At 41.6% G+C, this 26,973-nt stretch overlaps 13 protein-coding genes across 13 annotated transcripts; 7 read left to right on the forward strand and 6 right to left on the reverse strand.

Annotated features, from left to right (window-relative positions):
- Positions 1-697: 697 nt before the first annotated feature.
- Positions 698-1,590, reverse strand: ATC70_009101 (uncharacterized protein; the record flags this gene model as incomplete). Its single annotated transcript, XM_064828340.1, has 4 exons — positions 698-906; positions 966-1,101; positions 1,183-1,402; positions 1,463-1,590. The coding sequence occupies 4 exons, from the start codon at positions 1,588-1,590 to the stop codon at positions 698-700; spliced, it is 693 nt and encodes a 230-aa protein (XP_064685542.1).
- Positions 1,591-2,218: 628 nt separating this feature from the next.
- Positions 2,219-4,078, forward strand: MET1_3 (uroporphyrin-III C-methyltransferase; the record flags this gene model as incomplete). Its single annotated transcript, XM_064828341.1, has 7 exons — positions 2,219-2,480; positions 2,536-2,735; positions 2,813-2,873; positions 2,935-3,115; positions 3,172-3,338; positions 3,402-3,856; positions 3,947-4,078. 7 exons carry the CDS (start codon positions 2,219-2,221, stop codon positions 4,076-4,078), a joined length of 1,458 nt encoding a protein of 485 aa, XP_064685543.1.
- Positions 4,079-4,328: 250 nt separating this feature from the next.
- Positions 4,329-6,264, reverse strand: BRE1 (E3 ubiquitin-protein ligase bre1; the record flags this gene model as incomplete). The annotated part of the gene is made up of 5 exons (XM_064828342.1): positions 4,329-4,577; positions 4,635-5,367; positions 5,429-5,912; positions 5,977-6,123; positions 6,183-6,264. The coding sequence occupies 5 exons, from the start codon at positions 6,262-6,264 to the stop codon at positions 4,329-4,331; spliced, it is 1,695 nt and encodes a 564-aa protein (XP_064685544.1).
- A 282-nt stretch (positions 6,265-6,546) lies between these two features.
- ATC70_009104 (uncharacterized protein) lies at positions 6,547-6,961 on the reverse strand (the record flags this gene model as incomplete). The annotated part of the gene is made up of 2 exons (XM_064828343.1): positions 6,547-6,779; positions 6,850-6,961. The coding sequence occupies 2 exons, from the start codon at positions 6,959-6,961 to the stop codon at positions 6,547-6,549; spliced, it is 345 nt and encodes a 114-aa protein (XP_064685545.1).
- A 297-nt stretch (positions 6,962-7,258) lies between these two features.
- On the forward strand, positions 7,259-8,645 carry ATC70_009105 (uncharacterized protein; the record flags this gene model as incomplete). Its single annotated transcript, XM_064828344.1, has 2 exons — positions 7,259-8,083; positions 8,136-8,645. The coding sequence occupies 2 exons, from the start codon at positions 7,259-7,261 to the stop codon at positions 8,643-8,645; spliced, it is 1,335 nt and encodes a 444-aa protein (XP_064685546.1).
- A 214-nt stretch (positions 8,646-8,859) lies between these two features.
- Positions 8,860-10,310, reverse strand: ATC70_009106 (uncharacterized protein; the record flags this gene model as incomplete). The annotated part of the gene is made up of 3 exons (XM_064828345.1): positions 8,860-9,426; positions 9,494-9,865; positions 9,939-10,310. The coding sequence occupies 3 exons, from the start codon at positions 10,308-10,310 to the stop codon at positions 8,860-8,862; spliced, it is 1,311 nt and encodes a 436-aa protein (XP_064685547.1).
- Positions 10,311-13,138: 2,828 nt separating this feature from the next.
- On the forward strand, positions 13,139-14,700 carry ATC70_009107 (uncharacterized protein; the record flags this gene model as incomplete). The annotated part of the gene is made up of 5 exons (XM_064828346.1): positions 13,139-13,343; positions 13,407-13,506; positions 13,562-14,197; positions 14,261-14,331; positions 14,384-14,700. 5 exons carry the CDS (start codon positions 13,139-13,141, stop codon positions 14,698-14,700), a joined length of 1,329 nt encoding a protein of 442 aa, XP_064685548.1.
- Positions 14,701-14,851: 151 nt separating this feature from the next.
- Positions 14,852-15,320, forward strand: ATC70_009108 (uncharacterized protein; the record flags this gene model as incomplete). The annotated part of the gene is made up of 4 exons (XM_064828347.1): positions 14,852-15,003; positions 15,061-15,092; positions 15,150-15,212; positions 15,268-15,320. 4 exons carry the CDS (start codon positions 14,852-14,854, stop codon positions 15,318-15,320), a joined length of 300 nt encoding a protein of 99 aa, XP_064685549.1.
- A 155-nt stretch (positions 15,321-15,475) lies between these two features.
- ATC70_009109 (uncharacterized protein) lies at positions 15,476-16,916 on the reverse strand (the record flags this gene model as incomplete). Its single annotated transcript, XM_064828348.1, has 3 exons — positions 15,476-15,888; positions 15,946-16,819; positions 16,887-16,916. The coding sequence occupies 3 exons, from the start codon at positions 16,914-16,916 to the stop codon at positions 15,476-15,478; spliced, it is 1,317 nt and encodes a 438-aa protein (XP_064685550.1).
- An 898-nt stretch (positions 16,917-17,814) lies between these two features.
- ATC70_009110 (uncharacterized protein) lies at positions 17,815-20,345 on the reverse strand (the record flags this gene model as incomplete). The annotated part of the gene is made up of 11 exons (XM_064828349.1): positions 17,815-18,019; positions 18,082-18,419; positions 18,481-18,684; positions 18,741-18,815; positions 18,880-19,036; positions 19,101-19,139; positions 19,198-19,338; positions 19,394-19,595; positions 19,648-19,772; positions 19,833-20,249; positions 20,305-20,345. The coding sequence occupies 11 exons, from the start codon at positions 20,343-20,345 to the stop codon at positions 17,815-17,817; spliced, it is 1,944 nt and encodes a 647-aa protein (XP_064685551.1).
- Positions 20,346-20,961: 616 nt separating this feature from the next.
- Positions 20,962-24,336, forward strand: apm1 (AP-1 adaptor complex mu subunit Apm1; the record flags this gene model as incomplete). Its single annotated transcript, XM_064828350.1, has 1 exon — positions 20,962-24,336. The coding sequence occupies one exon, from the start codon at positions 20,962-20,964 to the stop codon at positions 24,334-24,336; it is 3,375 nt and encodes a 1,124-aa protein (XP_064685552.1).
- A 270-nt stretch (positions 24,337-24,606) lies between these two features.
- ATC70_009112 (uncharacterized protein) lies at positions 24,607-25,901 on the forward strand (the record flags this gene model as incomplete). The annotated part of the gene is made up of 4 exons (XM_064828351.1): positions 24,607-24,665; positions 24,724-25,111; positions 25,167-25,265; positions 25,320-25,901. 4 exons carry the CDS (start codon positions 24,607-24,609, stop codon positions 25,899-25,901), a joined length of 1,128 nt encoding a protein of 375 aa, XP_064685553.1.
- Positions 25,902-26,024: 123 nt separating this feature from the next.
- ATC70_009113 (uncharacterized protein) lies at positions 26,025-26,915 on the forward strand (the record flags this gene model as incomplete). The annotated part of the gene is made up of 1 exon (XM_064828352.1): positions 26,025-26,915. One exon carries the CDS (start codon positions 26,025-26,027, stop codon positions 26,913-26,915), a length of 891 nt encoding a protein of 296 aa, XP_064685554.1.
- Between the last annotated feature and the right edge of the window lie 58 nt (positions 26,916-26,973).

Consider the following 26,973-nt stretch of genomic DNA (forward strand, 5'->3'; position numbering starts at 1 on the left):
TATAATTTCATCATGGCAGGAAATTAAACTTTTCAATAACGAGATCAGACTTAATTAAGTTATCATATCAAACAACTATTTTTTTTTTTCACTATTTAGAGAGTTCCTTGTCTTGTATAATCATCTAGGTAAACCGCATGTTTTCTTTTGGAATGGCTGTGATAAATATACTAGTATACAAGACATGTAGGTAGCACATTCAAGGGAAGCATCTGCTAGCGTCTACATGTGCCTGTAATGGTCTGTCTAGATGGGTATACACAATCAGATTCAACAAAAATACAGAGTTTAGAGAGCCATTGACCCAGCAAGTTGGGTAAACTTAACCTTATTTGCAGTTTTGGCGCATTGTGTACAAGCACAAATAAAAGGGGTTTTATACAACTATCATTCTACATTTGTTCTTTGTTTCTAATGAGATATAGATGAAAAAGAGCAGTATTTTGGTTGATCGATTTGTATCTATATAGGGTTACATGTCTTTGGGCTGAAAGCTCAGGTCAGGAGTGCCATCTCTATTGCATGTCCTCTATGCTGATCCTGATGCTCATTCGGAAGCACCTTTATATGGGCCGTGTGTTGTATGACTACGAAATGATGGAAATGCAAGCGTACGTTTATTGTTCATTGATTCATAAATAGAGTATATAGAGTTGGGGGGGGGGGGGAAACAGATTGGGAATGTGTTTATACAAATCTAAAAGTTGATGGATATCTCAGCGGCACTGTTTGTATCCAATTCATTCTCTTCATCTTTGGAGTTGTAAGCGAGTCTGGGCAATACAAGAGAACGGGTAGCTACTCTTTCCTCCTGTTGAGGGCTGTGTGTGATCCAGATACATGTACGTCCCTTCAACGTGTTTTCAACCAAGAGCGTAGACTCTGGATCCAAGGCTGATGTAGGCTCTAATTGCAAACAAATAGATCAGTCTAGGCTACATCCATCTCATGCTTGTCTATATTACCGTCCAAGAGCAACACCTCTGGGTTTAGTGCCAATGCAATTGCTAATGATACTCGCTGCATTTCGCCACCCGATAAATAGTTCCAATTTTCATTGAAATGAGCCGCAGATAGATTCCAATCCATACCAATTTTGATCTTGTGATGATGATGGTGAGAGATGGATAATTAATATGTGTATGATGCAGTCTATCATGGTCTTCATAAAACGCTACTTACAGGATCATCAAAGTATTTGCCTTTTTGAGATGCATACTTTTTGGCCATGTTGAACAAATCCATGGGAGTGCCAGGATGGATTGCTGGTCGCTGTGGCACATACATGACTCTCGATCTCCAAGTAGGGATGCCGAAATGCGAGGGTGATTTACCGTATAAACTAGACTGGCCTGATGTGTATGGTGTAAGCTCTGCCAAACACTTGAGGAGCGTGGTTTTTCTGTGATTTGATCAGATTAGATGTTGTTTATCTCTTTCATTTCAAATGCCTCATGTTTACCCGGCACCACTAGGCCCTCTGAGGACCAAGATATCGCCCTTTTCCAGCACAATATGGACGTCCTTGAACAACCATCTATCGTCATTCAGCTTCATGGATATGCCTTTTGCTTCAAACATGGTAGCCATTGTATCGAGACAAAAAAAAAAAAAAAAAAAAAAAACGATAAAAGAGTAGTAAAAAGAGCAAATTAGATTATGAAACAGAGCCCTCAAATGTATTCAAATCCCCCGCCCCATCATTTCGCTTCGATGCGCTCCTGTTCACTCTCATTTCACTCCATCCGTTTCTCTCTCTCTCTCTCTCTCTTTGCCTGTGACGTATCAAATGTAATGGAGGACATATCAGATTATCCAGTTACACACACCAGTTAAAGAAGCTCCATTCGGTGCGCAATGTGCAAGTGAATAGGAATATATAGATATAGATATATATATATATATATATCCAACAAGATTTATGATAGGAGCAGCCAAATGATGAACGGTTATTAATTTTAATCAAATCGTTTGGTTGGGTCAATTTATTGTTTAGGAGTTGCTGCTGCTGTTGTTGCTGTACTTGCTGTTGTTGTTGTTGTTGTTGTTGTTCTGTGTGTATCTCTTTCTCTTGATATCCTTGTTGTGTGTGAGACTTTTAAAAATAAGTTTTTTTTTTCCATTCAAACAAACCATAAACTATTAATTTTTTTTCCATTTTTCTTCTTCTTCTTCTTCTCTCTCACACACACACACACACTCACACACTCATCATAATATGGCAGCTAAGCTACAACACAAAAGAAAGAGAAGTTGGGAAAAGGAATTTTACAAGAACGGATTTCCTTCAGAAGTCATTGTCATATCAGATTCCCCAACTCCAACACCTCCACCCTCTCTGCCACAAGCAACAAACTCATCGTCCTCGTCTTCGTCCAGCAGCCATGATTCCTTGTATCCAGCAAACAAGAGACGCTATCTGCTTGAGCCCGATCACAAGCGAATCTACAAAAATACCAGCGATCTCTCATTGAATCAGAGTAAGTAGCATCCTTTTATCAACATCTCCTACATCAACCCTAAGTCTTTGTCTAGGCTTATCAGCTTTCCATTATTTCCCAACTGCAAATCACATCTATCCCTCAACAACAACTGCAGCTGCAGCGCCAACTTCATCTACACTAGCGCCGCAATTGCCAGCAACTTCCTATCATTTACCTCCAGCAAGTACACTACAGAAAAGACCTGTTTTGCCAACCGCATCTTCCACGGCAACAACCAAGCAGCCAGCAGAGGTAGATATATCTCTCTCTATATATATATGAGCTAATTTAAGCTGATTTAATACTCACAATGAATTCTAAATTGATAGTTTTACGACGATAAAGATGGACATTACATTGTTAGACCAAATGAATCATTAACACAACAATGTAAATAGAAGATGGTTGATTGATCATACGAAATGCACTAATCACACTCTACATCATATAGACAAAATTATGAGATTATTGGGACAAGGGACGTTTGGCAAGGTCGTTGAATGCTATGACAGAGTACGCCGAAAATACTGTGCCATCAAAATCATCCGTGCTATCCCAAAATACAGAGATGCAAGCAAAATAGAAATTCGAGTCTTGAACACTTTGAAACATCACGATCCGCTTAATCTCAAGTAAGTGCTAACTATCTATTGCTGTGCTGTGCTCTTCCACTGATGAACCACTGTAGCAAATGCATACATTTGGTGGAATGGTTCGACTTTCGTAATCACATTTGCATGGTATTCGAGCTCTTGGGTCAATCCGTGTTTGACTACCTCAAATCAGTCCAGTTCAAGCCATTTCCGCCCACTCAAATCCAGCACTTGGCAAAGCAATTGATCACCAGTGTAGCATGTAAGTCTCTTGTCTCGACTGCATTGTCACTATGGAAAAATCTAATACAACCACCACCACCAGTTTTGCATGATCTTAAATTAGTTCATACCGATTTAAAACCCGAGAACATTCTACTAGTGGGCGAGCCTACAACGACATGCACAGATATACGCTTAATCGACTTTGGATCTGCTACTTTTGAAAAGGATTATCATTCAGCTGTGGTCTCCACTCGCCATTATAGAGCACCTGAGATTATCCTGGGTATAGGCTGGTCCTATCCATGTGATTTATGGTCGATTGGCTGCATTTTAGTGGAATTCTTTACTGGCGATGCTCTTTTTCAAACTCATGACAACTTGGAGCACTTGGCAATGATGAATTCTGTCCTTGGTCCATTGCCTCTACACATGGTCATGTCTGCAAACAAAGAAGGCCAAAAGTTCTTTTTCAAAGAGAGCAAAAAGCTGCGATATCCTACAACAAAGACAACCAAGCAAAGCAGGAAGTTTGTGAGCGCATTGAAGCCATTGCAAGTAAGTGCAACACCTTTGTTGATTGCTGCAAAAAAAAAAAAAAAAAAAAAAAAAAAAAAAAAAAAAAAGACTAAACTCTTTTGAAATTAGGAAATGATACCGGCAAACAATCAACACAACAAGTTTTTGCTAGACTTGCTGAAGAAATTGCTCGTCTATGAACCTAGTCAACGTATTTCTGCTCGTGAGGCGCTTCGCCACCCATTTCTTTCATGCTGCTAAATCTATCATGTAATTCTCCCCTGTATACCATTTTCAAATCCCAAAAAACATAATCATCCTTTTTTTATATTCATCCACTTGTTTCCCAGAATAAAGTACTAATTCCCCTTATTATCACCATCATTATTTTGTATTTGGATAACAGTCGTAAAGATTTACTTGTATATGGCATTGCGAGATATGAATTGGTGCTAAAGGGGCTTGGTGGTATAAAATGGTTGTATGCGAATTGAATGGAAACAAGAGGGACTTAATGACCCAGCTTCTGCAAGCTTTCGTCCATCCAGGATTTCAAGATGGGCATATCATTAATCATCTGAGCAATCTCGTTCTCTTGCACATTCAGTTGAATCTTTCTAGTGCGGTCTTCCTTGCTCTTGCCAAGCGTAATAATACTTGAAGTCTCCAAGAGCGTCATTAAATCATTCAATTCTGTTCTTGATACTGCTGAAATGGCCGAAGCAGTGTCTGAGCATAATGCACTGTATTGCTCACGGAACTAGAGTAACATGTATCAATAAGCATGCGGGCAATCTACAAAGGGCTGCGTATTTACCTTGCCCATGACGAGCTGGTCCTTCTTGTTTCCCTTTTTGCATGTACGAAGCATCACCAGGATCACACCCAACACAATCTTTTGCTGCAAATTCAGCTGCTTCAATTTCTGTGTAGTGGAGCTTCCAAATACTACATTCAAGACCTTCATCACATGAACTACAGTAACTTTGGGTTCTTGTATTGCGGATAATGTTGCACCATTTCTTTGCTCACCCAACACAGTAGTAGTAGTAGTAGTAGTAGTAGCAGCAGCAGCAGCAGCAGCAGTAGTAGTAGTAGTAGCTGCTGCTGCACTCTTCTTCTTTTGTTCCATCTCTGCAAGTTCAATCGCTTGACGACATACATCCAACGCTGTTCTCAAATCGCCCATGGAGGCAGCTACCTTACGAGCACATAATTCGATGGCATTGGCTTGAATCAACGGCGCTGGTGTACCATCCACAGCCTTGGGAGGAGGTGCAAATGGGTCATCGGGATCCTCAATCAGGGAAAACAGACGATCTCTAATGATACTGGTGATTTCTGATACTTGATACGGGTTGAAATTCATCAGCTGAGGTTCGCAGTTCTTGGCTCGAAGACGGGGCAAAATACGATCTGTTAAATCCAGGGCATTGGCAATGCCAATAAGGACTAATCGAGATGTTGGAAGAGAGGCCCATTCGAAAATCTTGTATAAAACGTCTTGGTCTCTGGTAATCAAGGAATCGATTTCATCCAAAATAACAACACTGATCATCATTATCGTCAATCAATTCATTCATGCTGTTTGCTGCTTGTTTGTACACTTACTTGAGCTTGCTCTTGTTGGCATTGATCAACTCTTCAGCTTGCTTAACGACGTCTTGCTGGATACTTGCAGCAGGACTCAGTTCCTCAATTAACTTTTGATAAATTTGCTTGGGTTCCTTGACACTCATACAATTGACGACCACAGTGGAAACGCGATGAGAGCGAAGAGCCATGATGTCGTCTTCCATGCGACGGATGACTTCGGTGAGCATGGCAGTCTTTCCAGTGCCTGGCATTCCAGAGATGTAGAGACAGCCAGGCTTGTTGGCCAAAACATGCTCCTTCCAGAATGAAAGCATCTGCTCTCTCTCGTCCCCACGACCGATAAGTCTGGATGGAATGGCAGTGCGTCTAAATACAGCTTTGGCTTTTTGATACAATGTTTCCTCTTGCTTGCTTTTGTTGCTCTTGTTGTTGCTGTTGTTGTCAGTGCTGCTCAATCCTTTTGATTTAAGGTATACATTTCTGCCGTTGGGTGATTGTACTAGAATATATCATCAATGAGATTGCGCGCACACACATACACATTTTATATTTGAATAGTTTACATTGAGCCATCTGAAGTTCCTTTGTGATATTTCTAACATTCTGTGGTGTTTCTGCCTTTGTCACATTGCTTGTCTTTTGTCTTCTGGTAGGTGTAGATGGTGGAGAAGGCAAATTCTCCAAATCCTCTGTGCTTCTTCTTTTTGTACCTGCAATAAAGATAACAATGAATCCCCTGTATCAAGTGGCTGAATTAGAGTCAACATACCCGATCTTGTAGGCGATCTTAGTAGTTGCTTATCATCGTTGCTAGTTGTTAGCCTAGTACTGGAGCGAGTGCGTTGTAACATTGTCTATCGTAAATAGTGAACAAACAAGGGAAAAAAAAAAAAAAAAAAAAAAAAAAAAGATTTTTTATTGCAATTTAAGGCTCCCTCTTTTCAAATGTGGTAAAAAAAAAAACGCGTTTATATTAGGAAAACAGCGCGTCATTCATTGACATGAATGGGTGGTTCAGGTAGCCGGCTAAAGGGTCCTGCTTTGTAAATGGCTTGTTTGAGTCCTTTCCTCATCCATTGCAGACAATTTTATATAGCCGAGATACCTAAGGAAGTATTGCTCATCCTATTCAGTCATGTCGAATCCTTGGTTGATTTAGCCCAATGCAGGTTAGTTTTCGACTGGGGCGACGAGGCAGAGGCGACCTTCTGGGGACCTTTGTCAGTCGATTGAGCGAGTTTGAACATCTCCGAGGAATTCTGCTTTGGCTCAAGACTTGGACAGACTGCTGAAGTAGACACCGTGCTGAAGGAATGTAAGCATGTGCAAATAGTGACTTTGGACGTGTTGCTCGACACTTTAATCACTAAAGGCAAACAGCTTGAGCCATGTATGGGATCCAACATGGAGCAAGTGAGTCGCCTACACAAGTGGACCATTATCAATGAGCGCGTTGGCAGATCTCTTGAGTACCTCGTCTACAAGTACCCAAGCGTGGAAGGTATCGTCATTGATGTGGCCCCTGTGTCGTCTTAACACTGCCAACATGATTATATTTAAGAATAACATGGACCATGTGCTTGCAGCGATCGCGAAGGTACCAACAAAGTCAACGCACTTGATGATGCGTCATTCTGCCACGTCTTTAATAACACTAAATTACTTTGATGAGAATGGATACACTGGTCATAAGAAAGTGATGGGCGACGGCCACTTCCTGTTGAAGATGAAAGAGCTTTGACGGTCGAGCATGTCACCCACTTGCATACCACTGTATCTGAAATATAATAAGCCGTTATCTTTTTCTTTTATCACACACTTTCGCTAATACTATTTTAATAAATTATGAATACTAATGAGCTGGCAGACATTGAATCGTTGACAGAACAAGACATTTTACTGCTGCTAGAAAGCAAAGATTTGACGCCTGAAGTATTGGAATGGATTGAGCAATACCAACAAGCGCGATCAACAAGCGGCTCAAACGATAGCACCACAACAGCTGCCAAAGAAGCAGGCCACTCTGAATTCAACCTAGGTGACAAGTGTGCTATTACGTTCTCTTACGAAGACGATATGGTTCTTTTGCCAGCCATCATAGTAGATATTACCGAGTCAACCACGCAAGTTCTCATATTGACTCCCATAACCAGAAGCACAATACCATGCAGCCAACATTTCAGCCCATCCACATGCAAAAAAGTGTCTTGTCCCCACAGCCATGGTTATACACTGCCTTCCGAGTTTGTTGCACCCTTTGAAGCGCTAGGAACACATGATGCAGATACACTTTTAGCTCAACTGCAATATGGAAAGAGGGTTTGGTGCAAAGAAAAGGATTCGCAGGATATATGGCAATTGGGCAACATTATAGATCAGTTGCATGGGCCTCGATGGCGAGTGCGGTTAAAGGACTCGAAAAAGCGAATTCGTGTGGACATGGAGCACATTATGCCATTCAAAAGCTTACTGGATGATGAAGATGAGAACAACCATCAACAAGACATGGGCGAGTGGAGTGAATCGGATCATGGAGATACAACAGACACTGAATCTGCGGTAGAGGATGATCCTGTGATTGCGAGTCGACCGGATGATACATTTGGGAGCTGGGAATCGCATACCACCGGATTTGCATCAAGAATGATGAAGAAGATGGGATACATTCAGGTTAGGCGCGCGCTATTTGTACTAGTAAATGTGACTCATGCTGGGCTCTCAGGGTCAAGGTTTAGGAGCGGATGGGATGGGGCGATTGGAACCTATCCAGGCACAACCGTACAGTGGTAGTTCTCTGGATCAACGGCCTGGATTGGGACTCGTAAAGAAGAAGAAACAACCATTCAAAAAGAAGAAATCAAAGGAATCTGAGAAAGTCGAACAAGAAGAAGAAATGGACATGTTTGGACTGATGAACTCTTTACTTGAGAAACAGCAAACAGAAGAAAAGACGCCCGTAATGACAGCTCAACAACGACTCAACAAGTCCACAGATACCCGCCAAGCCAACCAAACCCGGGCAAAGCTCCAATCACAACTAGAAAATGCCAAACATGAGTATACACATGCAACAGAGGCATTGCGACGCAACAAAGGTACTGCAATGGAAGCTCAGTTCAGAGATAGACTGAAATCCGCCACAGAATCGTATCATAGACTAAACAAGCAAATGACTGAAATTGATAATTACGTCAAACGCACAAAGCAGCAAAAAGACATGTACACGTTCTAATATGTAATTATTTTTTATTCGTGTTGCATTTGATGTAAGTGTATATATATATATATATATATATATATATATATATAGTATATTATAGATGTTGGTAAATAAAAAGAGAGGGTCAAGAGAGATGGAGATGGCATTTAAACAGTACACAAGGTATGAAGATGGTGGGATGAAGAAGGATAGGGGTAGGGAGACAAAAAAAAATTACAAATACAATCTAGCGTGCAACTTCCTCACCAGCAACAAAAACTCGTTTCACACGAATCTCACCAGTAGAGTCATCCAAGAATACGAAATCAGCATCGCCACCAACATTCAATGTACCCTTTTGCTTATCAATACCTAGCAAACGAGCGGGATGGAGAGTAGCGGCTTCAATGGCTTCCACCAAGGGACAGTTGGTGAACTTTTGAAAGTTACGGATGCATTCGTCAATAGTGATTGTGCTACCAGCCAAAGTCTTGGTGCCCTTGAGATAGGCACCACCCTTCTCATCTACTTCAATTTCACAACCACCGAGGACATAATCGCCCTTGGGGAGACCCATGGCAGATAGAGTATCAGTGACCAAGACAGCGCCAGTGGGATGAGAGTAATAGGCAATACGGATAGAGTTAGGGTGAACGTGGACACCATCACAGATAAGACCATAGAAGGGACGAGGATCAGGCTTGTTGCGATCAGGAGAGGTGTTTGAGGCAGCAGGATGACAATTGGCTTTTTCGGGAATAGGTAAATCAGCAGCACCAAGAACACCAATTAATCCGGGATCACGGTGATGGAACTAGACAAAAAAACAACGATGAGCATTGATTCTGAAACACACCCTAAACATGAACAGACACACTTACAGCTTGCATGGCATTGAATAAATGGGTGATGCTGTTGGCACCATTAGTCACAGCCTTCTCAGCATCAGCAATACGACAAGCAGAATGACCCATTGCTACAGTAATACCACGTGCCACCAAGTCAGGAATAGCATCACAGACACCTTCGATCTCTGGAGCCACAGTCATGATACTCACAGCCTTGTTACCCTTCTTGAGCTCAGATCCATAGGCATCATCGAAATCTTGAATGCCATTCTTTGCGGTTCTGAACACATCTTGCTTATGAGCACCCTTTTTCAAGACGGAAATGAAAGGACCCTCAACATGTGCACCCAAAATTTCAGCGCCACCAGTAGCGCTACCCTTACGAGGGTTCAACAAGGGAAGGACCTAGATTACACAAGAAATGTTAAAACCCTTATTCAAATCCCTCCTCTTTTGACCGAAAAATAGAAACTCTTACCTTTTCATATACAGCAGGAGATGAGCTCACCACGGTTGGACAGAAAGCGGTACAGCCATACTGCAAGAGACCCTTTGCGACAGTATCAATGTTCTTCTTCAACACATCAACAGGCTCTTCGTAATCAGCAAAATCGATACCGTAAGCACCGTTGATTTGTGTGTCGATGAAACCGGGCACCACCAAGAGACCCTTTGCATCAATGATTTCATCAGCATCACGGCGAGCAGAAAAAAAGAGGTTTTGAGGATGGATAATCTTGCCATTTTGGAACCATAGATAGGAATCTTTGACGATTTCATGGTTCAACAGGAGTCTTGCGTTGATAATTTTGTAAATCTTATCGGAAGGGCTAATATCGGAGGAAGGCATTGTGAAAATTTGGAAAATGTGTAAAGAAGGGAAAGGAAAAAAGGGAAAAAATGGGGTCCAAAGGCAAGACCTTTTTATATGGAACATCCAGTTGAGGATAGTGGAGCATTCGCTTTTGTGACCGGGACGGGACACTGTAATTAAGTAAGCTCAAGGGTCCAATGTCTATAACATGATATCATTGGTGATATGTCTTATGTAATCGTGTCATCTGACATTTAAATTGAACATTCCCTCCATCTACATTGCCCTATTACGTTATTCGAAATGGTCGGTTTTCAAGGTCAAGGGTCCTTCTAAGGTTTAAGGGTTGTTGCGGGAAACCCTGTTCAGGATGCTCTGATAGAATCTCTTTTTGAAACAACGGATTCCTATTTGTTTATAATATACTCAGTTTCTATTTGAGAAAAAAAGGGTCCTACCCTGAGCAAAAGTCGGAAAAGAAGAGACCCTTAATCCATCTATTGATGGCCTGATGTTTGATAACAAAGATGAGTGTCGAAACGGCCTATTGAGACATGTGTCAATCATCATCTTTTTAGAAGAAAGAAACAAAGAGATGGCAAAAGGAAGAAAGGCACAGTGTGTATATATCAAATGTCTTGATTGTTTACATAAATTTTAAAGAAAAATAGTGGCCACTAGGTGGGAAAACTGCAATAGTGTAATGATAGTGTGCCCTGTGTTTGGTATCCGAATGTTATTTCCGTGTGCCTCCATATACCAACATATAAAGTCAATTTGATATCTACATGTCGCAAACAAATTGCAAAATATCTACAATTGCAAAGTGACACTTCCGTAATTTCTCTCGTATTTGAATTTGCGCTTTTGAGTCGATGAGATCTTGTTGGATAATTCGTTCGGATAATGTTATACACTGTCATATTGAAAAATTACATAATGGGTGCACACGGCATTTTTGAGATTACAAATCAGATTTCGCTTGCTCTTGTTGTCTCTTTTCTCTACATTTCATGCAAGATTAGAATTGATCTGATAAGCAGAAAAGCCCGATTTTATCAACAAGAGCGAGATCTTCAATGTGCCCAAAAACACCTTTAATGATGATTATCTGTCACGTTTTAAAAGTTTATGTCCATGTTGTTGTGGTGCTTTTTCATCATACATAACATTGCTGTTGAAAGCTTGCATTTTTTGAATCGTTCACGTTTAGAGGACTCCAAATCAAATGCGTACCTAAAAAAATCAGTATTCACAATGACTAATTTACACAATCACTAGGGTTCTCATTCAACATATCAGGTTTTTTTTTTTTACTTAAGCAGAGTACAATTTTGTAGTTACCATAAAAATTCTCATTCAAATGAGATATCCTCGACAATTAGCTTACGACATATATAACCTCTTAGCCGATCTAAGCTATACTACGTTTCAAATAGCATTGCTCTTTCCTTAAATTTCACAAACACTGATTGTTTGCATATGAAAGGCATGCTGGCCAGCTGCCACCGACGTAAAATTGATTGAAATTCAATTTTTTTTTCTACTCCAGATTGGCCAAATCTCAATTGAAATCGACTTGATTCATCTGTTTTACTAGATTCGACTATAAAAATTGTGATGATCATCCTATACTTCCTAATGCATTGATGTAGTACATTTTAAGGCGCATCCGATGGTGCTATTTATAATAAGTGTTTTAAACAAGCTCATTGAATAAAGTTAGAAAGTATGAATTGAGGTTTTTGGCCAAAATGTCGAAATTTTGCCTACGAAGGTCGCACAAAAAAAGTTTCAGGGGTTGCTTTGGATCAAGAGAAACTTCTTGATCCTATATATGCCTTAGTAAAAGTCTTCATTTTTGAGGTCAAAAACACGATCGTTTGATTTTTGAAGAAAACCATGAGGTGCCCCTCATGCTTTTTGGTCAATTTTTGGCCATTTTTTTTTTTGGTCCCAAAAAGTTGAGCAAAGGTGTCAGGAAGTTACTACTACTCAAGTACAATTGTTTGGCGTCATTCCGGTGGCTCAGAAAGGTCTACATATCAAGATATGAAGGCTTGAAAACTGTCAAATTTGTTTATGTATTGCTTTATAGCTTTTGTTTACATGACATGAATCACATCTTTGGTAGCTGCAATTTACTGGAAAGGCAGTTCCGTAGCCTGTTCAATTTTTCATTTGAATAGGAGGCATATTGATTTTGGTAAAGCTAATTCATGCAAATTTTGATGCGCTATGTTGCTGGTACGCTTATTAATAATGAAAATGAAAAACCGAATTTGCTGCTTGAATTCTACGGTCTTGCACCTTCGCTTCGCTACGGTAGAACCTTCATTAAGATTAATATTACCAAATGGTGGGTCAGATGCTTACTTGCCATAGTTTTTCGCCTTCACTTCGGTACGGTAAAACTGCCTCATAGGTCAATGTTACCAAATGTTGAATTAGATGCGTCATGTTTTTGGAGGATGGGCTTAGCACCTCCTCCAAACCCTCTCCCCAATGCCGGCTTCATTCACCTTGTACGGCACACAATTCTTTAAATTTTTGAAAGGATATGATTTGTCTGTCTATTTTTTTTTTTTTGAATGTTTTACATTATATGATGCTATACAACACTAAAATAACGGATATCATCTGAAGTAACGAGCCGAATGATCTATTGCTGGCCGCCGCCAAGCTATCTCATCATGGATCTACTTCTATCGAGCTCAATCAGTCTAAAGACCGTCAATTAGATCAACGTTCTAAAGGAAGAGCTCGACCCAACTGACAAACAAGCAACATCGGGCCACCAATAACCTTTGCTTGTCGCACACAATTAAATTTTCAACTTTCTTTCCATAGATGCTCACATAAACATGTTGAAAGTCCAGCAAACAAAGAAGAAAAAGAAGCCTTTTGCACACAGAAATATCAATCCCTCTCGAAAGACATACACAGTACAAGACATATTCAGAGTGCCCTTCAAATTGTTATGCGATCCAGCATACTTTTGGCATTTGGCTGCTTTGTTCTTGTTTGGTGAATTCGTTTTGAGCACGCTTATTATCCTTAAAGTGCCTTGTAACGTGTGCTATAGCAACGCGTAATGAAATTGAAGCCAGTTGCTAATACGCAAACAAATAGATACCGAAATCGATTGGATTGCCTATATGCAAGAAGTAGAAGGCTTCATTCTTGGTGAACGTGACTATACCAAGCTGAAAGGAGACACAGGACCTTTGGTGTGAGTATGGTGATTGTCAGCCTACATGTCCACTTGCTCATCATGTATTCACTAGATATCCTGCAGGATTCGTCTACATTTACTCTCTGTTTTACTACCTGACAGATCATGGGAAAAACGTTCGACTAGCGCAATATATCTTTGAAGCTCTCTACTTGATCAGTCAATTCATCGTATGCGCCATTTACCGACAATCAAAGAAAGTGCCACCCTATGTAATTTTACTGCTCGGATGCTCAAAACGATTTCACTCCATTTTTCTGCTGCGATGCTTCAATGACCCTGTTGCGATGTTGTTTATGTTTGGATGTATTTTGGCCATGACTTACCGAAGATGGACATTGGGTTCATTATTGTTCAGTTTAGCATTGTCGATCAAGATGAATGTGCTGCTGTTTTTCCCTGCATTTGGTATCATTCTGTGGCAGGTTCTGGGTGCTTACAAGACATTTGCTCAGCTGGGGTTGATTGTACTGACCCAATTAGCTGTTGCTTATCCGTTCCTGAGCCATTATCCAGCCTCTTACTTTTCAAAAGCATTTGAATTTAGCCGAGTATTCGATTATCAATGGACAGTGAACTGGAGAATGATGACGGAAGAGACATTTGTGTCGAATTGGTTTGCAAAGGAGCTTTTGATAGGACATGCATTCACACTCTTGATGTTTATTGTGTTTATCTGGTGTGGGCCGTAACGTATAATGCTGTGCGTATGACTGAAATGGATCCTAATGTATAGTTTCACTTTTTGTAGTAAAGGAGGTGTCATGCATGTACTGAAAAAGGGATTTTCTCGTCATAGTAGAATGACGGTATCGAACGATGGTAAGTTGCTGGACCTACACTTGATACATCATATATTCAATTGTGCTCTCAGAAATCATATCCATGATGTTTACCAGCAACTTTATTGGTGTCCTGTTTGCCAGATCCTTGCACTATCAATTCTATTCTTGGTACTTTCAAACGCTTCCTTACTTGTTATGGCAATGCGCATGGCTTTCTACAGAAAAGGGACTCAAGTCTACTTCTCGCATCTTGATCTTTGTTACAATTGAAGGATGCTGGTTGACATTCCCCTCGACCATCAAGAGTTCATGGACACTGGCAGCATGTCATATTATGCTGCTGTTGGGCGTATTTGGCAACTCACCTGGCCCTGACTACAGAATACCTTCCATAGACAAGCAATGAGTTGGGTCTTATTACAATCATTAATAAAGAAATCACAAAAAAAGGAGTAATATGATCACACTTATTAAATAACAAAGAGGCAAGCAGGTTTTCAAATATAAATTTGTTCTTTCTTCTTCATTTTCATCTCATATACCCATTACTTATCACCATGACAAAAAGCAGCACCACTACACCTAGCCTTAAGATCAGATTGAAGTTGAACACGATTCAAATGAACGACACTGTCAAGGTGCAGAAATCATCACCTTCTCCCAAATCAAAGTCGAGAAAGAAGACCCACAGCAAAAAGAGAAAGGCTAAGTGAGTTATGTTTCGATCTATATTTGATCATATCCTAATGTTAGAGCATGTACATAGATCCACCAAAGCACAAAGCACTCAGATCGATGGTAATTGCAAATTATTCACTCACTGTATTGCTATCAGCTCATCAGTCTTTCTTGTAGTTGCCACTGATAAAACAACTGCCCCGGCAGAGGCTACAAATAGGGCCTTTTACTGGACGTCAGGTATGCAGCATGTACATCCACATGATATCAAATTACTCACTAAATATAATACCAGAGCGCGTGGAATCAACAAAATTAATACTTCGGACTGTAGTCATGGCAAATTAATTGCGTATAACATTTCATTGTAGAAAAGACTAAATTAGCAATCATTTAATAGCATTAAGCCATCAATCATAATATAAATCTTTAATTTAGACATCATAGCATGCGCTTCCATGGCAGAAAGAGAAAGAAGGGGCCGAGTATATTTGGTTTTATTGTCAATTTAAATCAATGGCAAGGAATGTGCCTTTTTCTCGGTTGTTGGGGATAAGTCTGCTGTCGGATCGGCTCAAGAGATCAGTTATCTGCTCTCTCTTCCATCTTGCCAAGAACATGTATCTCAGCTTCTTGAATAGGGTTTCTTGTAGGGTGTCGTTTGCTGTCACTGCGTACATGGATACCACCAAATCCACATTGTCCTTCAATTGTTGATCTAAAGTTCTGCTCAAATCAAATTGCTCAGGGCCCCAAGTTTTCTCAAATTGTTCCACTTCTGCTGCTATTGTTTGCTTATCATTGACAAATGTTAAAGATGCGATTGACTCTGTTGTCAGGTCTTGAACAGTTAGAATTAATTCATCACTATGATGGTTGACTTGAATAGTGATGTTGAGTAGGGACAGAGATCCATCTAGGCACCACTTTAGTTAGCCTAGAATGCCCTTAAAGTAGAGTAAAGTAAAATTACCATTTTGAACATGCAGCGAACCTACATGTGCATTAAAAGCCGTTTGTAACCGCATTCCCCTATACACTGCTATTTCAATTGATTTTTGTTGCTTCTGCGGTAAGATGGTGGTAAAAACGGCTGATTTTGGCCCATCTTCAATGCTGTGTCGTCTTATAATGGGATGCATCATCCCTCCCGCTACCGCGATGCCATAATGTACAGGAGATAGCTCAACGCAGCAAATAAAATGGCCACCCTCCAGTTGTTCTCGTGCTATCAAGCTGCTGTATTTTGCTGCGCCAAAAGCAATTCTGTATTCATATGGTATCGTGTTGTCATCGTCAGTAGCATGACCTTCACAGAAAACCAAATTGCTGCTCTTGAGGTGGCTTTTCAGGAACGCTTGTAGGTGTTGAACAGCCTGATGGTGTGATACAGTCAAAGGATTGGCTGATGTTATAATCACTTGATGGACGATAGTGTTATCAGGGATTTCTGCATTTCGTGCTAGTTCATCTAATGTAGATGACAACATTGAGAGGATGCCCAATCCGCTTGCCGTATAGTTGAGTCGTTGATTTGCCAATGTTTCAAAAATGCCATCTTCATCTTTCAACATAATGGCAATGTCCAAGCTATTCTTCTTTAAATGAAGCTCCAAATAGACATGGTCGCTCTCGATGTTGTTATCAGGGCAAATCATGGTCGATGCTACATTTCTTCCCATAACTATAATTCCCGCAAACCCTGCTCGCTTAGCAGCTGCTTTGGCCAAAGATCGAAAATCTAGAGATGTTGTATAAGAAAGTAAGCCATAGAACTGGGAATCTTGAGCAGTAATGATCAAACCTTGATTGTATTTGCTTTCTGCTATAACCGCAAAATATTTCCCCTATGAGAATAAGTGTGAGTATGATTACCACTGTAGATCAAAAAAAAAAAAAAGAACTAATGTCAACCTTTGGGAATCCGTAGTTGATAGATACCATATATTTTATACGTTTGAACAGAGATGCCAGCTTTCCCTCCATAGTATATGAATCATTGTTGGTGAATGAAAATCCAGTAGTTTGGTTTGCACATTGTGCGTTCTCATACTGATAGGCTTCTTGGAACAAATGCCATTGATTTTTATTGCCACTCTGACTACAATCAGAGTCATCAATACCAGGCAATGAAAGCGCACTAAAATCTGATACAGCCACTATTTCCTCAGTCAGTGAGCTAGATTCATTGATTAAGGATGCGGCAACTCTAACAGTGGATCGATTTGTCTCCAATCTATGACTTAAATCAATGCCGAGAGCAATGATTGTGCTGCTTTTGCTGCTAATAGCTTCTACGGATAGTGTAAAAAGCAAAAGAACAATGCACGATGAAAAGAAAAGCATATGAGTTGACATAATACAAGGAAAAAAAAGAAAATGGAATTTATATTTATTTGAGTAGAATGGAGAGTATGTGCCACGTTAAGGACAGGTATTTTGCTATCATTGGATGCTTATGTAAAAGGTACATTTGCACAGCTTCAGCGCTTATATTGCTCGCGATGTAGCCCTGCATGCTCGCAAAGAAAGGATAGCAGTTTTTGAAGTGTTACTTCTTCTGAACTGAAAAATCAGTCAAAATTAAGCTTTGTAATGCAGCATCAAGATATTTAAGCCAGATTGCATGATTTTACTGCCAATTCCCTCTATACCCAAGCCATCAAAACACCTGTTCAGTTTTAGGGCTGTTGACCCGTCTGCATACAATTTACGCCGAGATACCCGAGATAAACTCTCAATAAGGTTGTAAAGTATGGTTTATTAACTCTCTATATATATATCAATTATCACAAGTAAATTTACATAATGTAATCAACTCGATATGCAACTGTTCTCCACTTTAGAGCTGCCCCTTAATGTCAATCTTTTTATACTTTTTCGAGCTTTCCATCAAACCAGCATGCGCGGCTCTTGCGTCCAGTGCCTCGCTGTTATTTGCCTTTAGGATATTAGCCTTTTGCTCATTCAGAAACTTTAGCAGTTGCTCTCGGGAATCAAACGCCAGCTCTTTTTGAATAAACGCTAATGGGATATCGGGTCGACAGCTATTTCATGTGTGTATGTCAGTAATCCATCAAGCATTCAAATTCTCCAGATGTATACTTACGATTTACACAATATAATCAAGGAATGCACACGTTCTCTTTCGCAGAAATGATCCATCAGATATCCTCCCATGTTTGGTGCATTTTTATATAAATTAAAGAATCGATGGTAGTTAGCAGTGGCAAGCGAAGAACGTACATTCAGGGCATGCTGGACGAATGGATTGTGTTTTTGCTCAGATGTCAAATCAGCCATGGTGGAATTGACATCTGCCCAATTTTGTGTGTGTAGAAAGTAGAGGATGCGATATGCCGTGAACTCCATGACATTGCCCTTTATGCCTTTAGTGTAAAGTCCTTTTAGCTGCGTCTGACATTGATTATACTCCCCTAAATCACTCTGGCAGTTGTCAAAATGACGGGTGAGGAACATGGCTCGCACTCGATCAACAAGTACCCACCTTTTCTAATGCAATTCTGGCATGGATTTCGTATACTTGTACAGTAAATTCATTTTGAATTCTTTGAACCGTTAAATCTTGTCGCATGGATTTGAATTGATCACAAATGTAAGTATAATTTTGTTCATTTTTCCACTTATCCTTTAATAACTCGAGCGTTTTTTTCAGCACTTCTAAAGGTCTCACGGTAGCTGGATCTGGGGCCTGTTTGCATTCCAATTAGCACCCCCATCCGTAAAACGCTTTCAAACTATGCTTACCGAGGTGAGTCGAAGATACTGCTTCTCCAGTTTTTGAGATGTGCCCACCACCGTATGATTAAACACGTCGCCGTCCTAGATAAGCAGCAGTGTGTTAGAGATACCTCCTTTGAAGTTCATCCATATTTTTTGTCCTTACAATGTGCATATTTTGCATGGGTGTCGAGACATTTTCTGATCTGAATTGTGCTGCATCTTCTTCAAATCGTCGCAAACGTCGCAGCCTCTTTGCTTCCTCTTCTGCTGAGAATTTTTGCTGCTCTTTGTTAGGCTTGGGTTGAGAAACAATCTTTTTACTATTTGCAAAAGAGGATTAATAGATCTGAAATGTTGGCATATTACTTCACCTGTGATGTTTACCCTTTCTTTTTCTTTTTTTGTGGATTCTGAGTGCAAGCACTAAAATACTCTATATCAGTGACTCTCTTTCTCTTGATACTATGCAATGCAAACATACCTAGGAAGATCCATCTCACTCCAATCTGTTGTTAGCAGAGTGCCTGCTTTATGCGCCTCCAAGATAAGATTACGAAGCTGCAGTTCCGCTTGATCTCTTTTGTTGGATAAACAGTTTGCAAAAACATCTTGAACATATTGTCTAGTTCATCCTGCTTAGCAAGCCAACAAACCTCTGCTCCTTGCAAAATACTTACTTGAGAGATGCTGGCCAGGTTTCAACAGCCATGGCGTTCTTTTCGTTGGCCTTTTCCTCGGTGGTTCTCGTATCTGTTGCGACGGCAGCTGGAGGTGGAGGTGGAGGTGCTTGTTGCTGTTGTTGTTGATGGTGGACAGGAGGACGTGGAGGAGGCTGTTGTGGTGGCTGCTTGGACCATGGTGGAATTTTTGATGCGGGCCCTAATGGGGATATGTTTAGTCATTAGGACAGTTTACTTGTGATTTGACTTACTATTGGGAACAGGAGCTGCTTGATATGTAAACTTACTTGGCTCGGCTTGGGTAGCAGCAGAAGAAGGAGGTGGAGGAGGAGGGCGTTGATGCTGTTGTTGCGACGGTGGGGGAGGTGGAGGAGGTCTGTGAAATGACAGTTATTAGCAGCTTATTTTGCATTTATCAACTTGACAATGAGTTTACCTTTGTTGTTGATGCTGTTGCGCATAATATGGGTGCTGTTGATATTGATGTTGAGCAGCGGCGGATCCTGGAGGAGCAGCGTGTGCTGGCGATGTCGCTGTAGCTTGGTGATAGGCTTGCTGGCCATAGTAACCTGGATACTGAGAATAGTCATAGTTAGCATAAGCTGCATTTGCTTGAGCTGCACCCTCTGTTCCAGGAGCAGCTGCAGTATTATAATGTTGATAATACTGCTGATAATAAGCTTGTTGTTCTGGTGTTTGGTATTGATAGTACGCAGCGTATTGCTGATCAGCTGGAGCATTAGAACCAGGCGCGGCAGGGTAGGGAGAATACTGCTGCCATTGCTGCTGTTGTTGGGCTTGTTGCGAAGGTTGTTGTTGTTGTTGAGGAGGAGGAGGAGCAGCAGCAGTAGACCTAGGTCCAGCTGTGTTGGAGAAGAGTTCATTATCAAGACAGCACATTTACTTACCATGGGGGATTTACTGCTTGTTTATTCTGTGGATAAGCCATCTCTTGATACAAATCTCGCTTTGACAGTATGTAGCAGTTTCTTTCTTTTTCTTTTTTTTTTTTTTTTTTTGCTAAAAACAAGAGAAAGAGAAGGGGTTTTATGTCTGTACGAGTTTTTGCGATTGCACATCAATTTGGTTGGGTTGGAATATAAAGTCACCAGCAACTGGATGATGCTGATGGTGATGATAACCAACATGCCATTTGATGGATGTGCCATGCCAATCTACTGTTTAATACGCTTGTTCGTAGTGCTATGTAATGTTAAGTTAGAGACTGGATCTGCTCTTTAACGTATACAGTATTGCTCGAGTGTTTGAAATGTCAATCGAGGCATGTTTGACAAGTCGTTTCTATTGCTTGAATATAGATTTGGAGCTGATATGTCAAGCTTTGGGTCGCATCTGCTGTTGCTTGTAGGCTGAATACTGTTACAATATTGCAATTCAACATTATTGGCAGCATATAAATTACATGTATCCTCTGCCTCCTGTTTCTATATGGACATGGTTGCATCAATGATGAACAACTGGTGGAAGTTGAAAACTCCTTGTTGAAAACCTGCCTGCGCGCGTATTGGGTTGAGCATCCATTTTTCTTTCGTTATTGTTTGCTCATGTCAGAAGCCAAACTAGAATTGCATGACAAACTACAAAAGATTGGCAGTGCTTTAAAAGACTACACCCAAAAGATCTCCAGATCAAACAGTCGCCAAGTAGCCAATCTATTAAACGACATCCTGCACACATTAGAAGCTGTCGATGACCCAGATTCAACCATCACCAAAGTGCACATATTGTCGATTGTGCTGCCACTGCTAGCCGTATACAAATCAATGATCATGGAAGAGAAAAGCGGCTTTCAGATCATAGTGGAGCCATGGCTCAAGATCATGTATTTTCTGCTGTCTAGAACCAACACGAAGATAGCCATGCCACCCCAATTTACGACTGAACTAATTGCCATGCTCGCAACACTGCTGGATCAGAGCAGTTCCCCTGCCAATATACCCAAGCCAGCGATACCACCCTCCGAGGAAATCAAGCATCTATCAGTGAAATGCCTGTCGGAAGCATTACCGATCAAGCGCAAGGAAACGCTGTACAATGCTACAGCATTAACATCAGCATTGCAGCAAGAGTCTTTTTTTCTCAAAGCTTCGCAGGTTACCATGGCCTTATTAAACACTATCCGACTGGAGCGAAATCTGCAACTTCGTCTGGATGCAATAAGCGCACTGATTCAACTGCTGGTGGATAACATTCAAGACATTGACAAGATTGCAAAACTACTTCCAGGTGTCATTTCGAAATTATGCCTTACCATGACACAGAGATCAGAGAATGAGAACCATCAGCTGATATGTGGTTTACTGGATGCAATAGGCGAGTTGATCAGCACCGTGATGTGCGATGATGTGAACAATACGTTGGAGAGCATTCGCAGCTTTGAGGATATTGTGAACCAGCATAAGCAGCCATCAGTTGAGCCACAACAACAACAACAACAACAAGAACAGCCCTCAGGCACCAAAGAGATATTCCGCGATAAAGAGTGGTATGCCAAAGTGAAGCGAGAACTGCGATTGATGTTTGGACAAATACTGCGACTCAAGCTATACCCGGATTGGCGAACCAGACTGACATTTGTCAATTTCTCCTATCGATTGCTGTCCACATGCTCGAGGACACTGGATAATTGCGTACAGCTGCTCTTGGATGTACTGGTGTTGCATGCGGATGACGCCTATCCTCAAGTCTCTAGGGTATGTCGCTTTCATATGAGACGTTTACTCGCATCAGCATCATTTGGCAATGCTATTATGCCCGTCCTCAAGGACAATTTGTATCATTGGATCATGAAGTTTCCACAGTATGTGATATCCAAAGACGAGCAGGAAAAGACGGTTGCCATGTCCTTGATCATTGGCATGATTGTGTTGCTGGAGGATCAGGCAGAGAGCGTGCTTTCCATGGTGCTGAGCCGTGCTTCTGATGGTTGGATGACAGCGTTGGAAATAGACAAGAGCAGTTTGGATATCTTGGAGGAAAAGAACAGTGAGCGGTTCATTGAACTTGGCACAGACACAGCAGCACCTTCGCCTACACCTCTGTATCCCAGAATTCGCTTCAAGCACATTGTTACCGACATGTCTACAGCAAAGTTGAATCGACTGCTGAACATCATTGGAAAATACTGTGGTCTATCGAGTTGGGTACACCATTTCATGCGCTATGTGTCGACAGAGAATCAGGAACTGAGTGACCCACAGGCAGCCTATGTGGTCCACGCACTGATGTCTGGCTTCTACTCGTCTGACATGACAATGACTGAGTACGACGAGGCGGATGCTTGGCTCGAGTACGTTGAGGACGAGGAGGATACAAGTTGCGACAAGAAGGTGCAACTGCAAAAAATTGCTGCCCAGGTGCTAAATGACACCATGGAAATCCTTTCTGCTGCCACCAGTACCAACACCACATCCACGGCATTATCAGCAACAACAGCCAGTTTGGATGACGAGAGTGGACATGTGCTGACTGTGTGCTTTGGATTACAGATAGTCGGTCTTGCAGCCTATATCTTGGATCAGGACTATCTGCAGGAACAACTGATCACCATCCTGTACCCTCTATTGGCTCACCTAGGGTCCTCTAACGTGTACATTCACACCTACGCTTTAATTACCTTGGACACTATGGCGCTCCAGTGTGGATTAGACGGAGCCAAAGCACTTGTGATTGACAATATCGACTACATCATCAACTCCATATCTCAGCACATTTCTGTCCTCACCCACAATGCACGCGTGCCACTGGTATTGAAGGCGTTGATCCATGTAGGTGGGTATGCCTGTATCAACTATTTGGATGACACAGTGGAGGAGATATACGATGCTTTGGAGCGGTATTCACTGGATGAATGGCTGTGCGCTCAACTCTGCAGTGTGTTATTTGAGGTGATTCAGACTTTGGAAAAGAACATTCCGCCCACGACAGCATCTGATGAATCTAACGTGACAAAATCGCCTACAAAGGGCACTGAAGCGCTTGTATCGCCCCAAGTGATGTCTTTTATCCAGCAACAAGATGACTATGTGGTGGACGAGGAATTCAGGTCCATGGAGGATATTGGCAAGTACTTTTTGGACAGACAAAAGAAGGGTCTTCATGATGACTTGACGTTGGATCAAATCATGGAGCAAGGCAACTTACCTATGGATTTGCCCGCAAAGGAAGATGAAGACGTTGAAGCCCCCACAGACGACCAACCTATCCCACTGACACATGAGCAACAGATGGCCAAGGACATTATGGACAAGGCCAGCCACTTTCTCACCGTGTCTTCACCCAAGCTGCGATCTCAGATTCTCTCACTCCTTGCGTCTGGCGTCAGCATACTATCAGACCATCCAGGAGAACTCAACAAACTCGTCTACTCCATGTGGCCATCCATCGCTAACCGATTCAACGACCCTGAAAACTACGTGGTGCTGCATGCTGCTCGTCTTGTGGAAAAGATATCGCAAGTATCCACAGACTTTTTATCTAGAAATTTCACTGTCGATTTATGGCCCAGATTCAAATCCTTGCTTCAAAAGGGTGTCTCTGCTGCTCAATCAGATCCTGCATCGACCGGCTACTCTGTCTACTCACTCTACCATCGAACGCAGCTGTGCTTGTTACATACGCTGGCAAAAGTGGCTTACTATGTGCCTGTGAAGCAAGACCTTGTCAAGGATATACTGCAGACAACACGGTATTATTACAGGAATGACCAGGTCAATCAGCAGCTGGATGAAGCGTGCCAGGGCCTGTTTAAGGGACTAGCAACACAGCAAGCTGATACGGTGTGGTTGTTTGAACAGCGGCCTGGAAGTTGCCTGCCGTCACCCGACGCTGATCTACTTGATGTGTTCCAGGTACCTGAATGGACTACTACCTTGAGTAGCAGAAACCACAGACCTGGAACGTTGGTCCAATTTAAATAAACTGTATATAATGTAAAATCGGAAAATATTGCTTTTTGATGCTACATTCTGCGTATATGCTCTGTATAAATACCCTGCTTGCTCGCTTACTGGCTTTCTCGCTTCTTTGTTATTTGTATATTTCAACTATCGATTAAAAAATGCCCTTTTGTAAATGTGGTGAATTGTGTCTAGATGACAAGTGTAGCAAGTGTGGATTCGATTTCAAAGGTACACATAGAGATCGATTCATTCATAGATACAATAGCAAGCTAAAATATTCCGTATTTAATGGGAGCAGCAGCCGTCGCAGATAGAGAGAATGACAAGGTGGATCGATGGCAATCAAGGTAAGCGTATATAACAATCTACTGACTTTTAGTGATGAAACTCACTGTGGGCATATAGGTATTTGGGCAGCGTCATGGGGCTGGACAATCTATCCTCTCCCGTCGATAAAGAAGACAGATCCGCTTGCTCCTCACCCTTATCGCAACATACTAGCTTACCCATCATCCAACGCATCACAAAGCCATTCAACAGTCTATTGGATAGCAGAAGAGTTACTCCCTCCAAGAGTTTGACAAGTCCTGCTCTCAACAAGCGATATTCAATGAGCAATCTAGCAATCAACCATTGTGGAGAGTGTCATAAGAAGCTGTCGGGAAAGACAGTACGCTTACCCGATAGTCAGGTCAAGTATCATTGGAACTGTCTTCAATGCAAAGGATGCCAATTGCCGTTTCAAGGCACGTCCTTCTTCATTGATGTCCTCAAAAATGTGTATCATCCCCAAGTGAGTAAACACCCGCATAAACATGTACCATGGCTTCCTAACCCGTGGCTGATAGTGTGCACCATCGAATGCTGTAGCTCAAAGTTGCTCTCGCTGTTCTCAAGCTATTACTGATAGCTACATTGCGCTCAATACAAATGTGTTGCATCCAAGGGTAAGCCATGGCATAAACACTACCATTATAAATATTGACTGCCTACAATCACAGTGCCTTCGATGTACTGGCTGCCAAAAAATATTACATCCAGCATCCATTTACTTTGATATCAATGGGGCTCATTGCCAAACATGCTCCAACGAAAAGATGGACAACAAGGAACTGCTATCAAAGCACATGAAAATTGTACCTCAGTTACAAAAAGTAGCTGTTGCTACTACTACAACGAGCATCGCCACCAACATTATTGAACAACAACATCAGCAGGAAGAAGTACAAGAAAAAGCGATATCACCCATTGAAAAGGTCGTTGAAACGGTAAAACCCTCCTCTTTGATGAGCTCACGAGGCCGTCGGCCACTTCCTCAATTTGGTGTGGTGCGAGATTGTGCTGGCTGTAATCAACGCATCTACTCTGTGCATGAAGAGATACCTGGTCCCAAAGCATCCAAATGGCACAAAAAGTGCCTGGTCTGCACAGGTTGCAACAAGACACTGGATTCCGGGGCCACTGTGCACGAGCACGAGGACACGCACACGCTGAATCCATGGTGTACGACTTGTTTGCTAAGTAAAAAGAAATCAATGGTCCATAGTAACTCGGCTTCGGCTGTGTTTAGTGCTATTTTTTAAACAAAAATGCTCAACAAGGAGCAACTTTTCTCTCCCCTCTCCCCCCCCCCCTTGATTAGCATTATATAATGTTATCCTGTTTGTCTCTCCTTTTTTGTCGTTCTTTATTTCATAGACATATAAATGAGCTTTTTACCATCTCCATCTTCTCCCTGTTCAGTGTACAACCCACCGCCTTATCCAACAAATGACACAGAGATCACAGCAGTGACAGCCACCTCCACAGCCATCATACTGGACCAAGATCCTTCGCCATCCATAAAGAATCCCAGGAACCACCACAACCATCACCATCACCACTTGAAGCATCGTGCTTGTTATTTATGCAAAAATAGAAACATACCACCTAACGTGCGAGAGATTGGACCCTATTTAATTCATCGTACACAACCAGATTTGGTACTGATATGTCCCTGTCAACACAAGGCACATCCCACTTGTCTGAGGCAGCTACAAACAGACTTCATTTGCAACATCTGCAATTCAGTCTACCAGCTGAGGTACATTCGATATGCCCAGTTGTTGTGTCTGGCATGCCACATACTCAGTTTGGCATCGACGGTGGGGCTTGTGTTTGGACTGTCGCATCTAGGTAGAGCATTGGATGAACTAGGGCTAGGCAGTGAAATGGGGCCAAAGTTGGATGGAGACGAAACATGGCAAGACCATGAGATGTTGGATATTGTGGAATGGCTCAACATAGTTCATTTTGCAACGGGTGTCGCAGGAGAGGCATTGCTAGGACTAGTGTATATGGTGGGTGTGTGCCTGGTGATTGGGCAGGACCGCACACTGATCATGATATCCAATATACTGTATATACGCTTGGATCCCCTCAAGAGACAGACTTGGATTAATGTAATCTGTCTGTGGATTTGTCTGTTTGTATTTGGTCTGGTATTAGGTACCTACCTGCTCTTCTTTTCGTGGATCTGGGCAAGTGTATTGCACCATATACGGAAACGGATGATGTATGTTCAGATGCATCACCTTGATCCCTACTGTAGAGCATAATGATGAGTGTCTATTTTATCATCTATGTATATATATATATATAAACCCTTTTTCTGAT

The sequence above is a fragment of the Mucor velutinosus genome (genome assembly GCF_035048745.1).
Source record: "Mucor velutinosus strain NIH1002 chromosome Unknown tig00001563, whole genome shotgun sequence".
Lineage (NCBI taxonomy): Eukaryota > Fungi > Mucoromycota > Mucoromycetes > Mucorales > Mucoraceae > Mucor > Mucor velutinosus.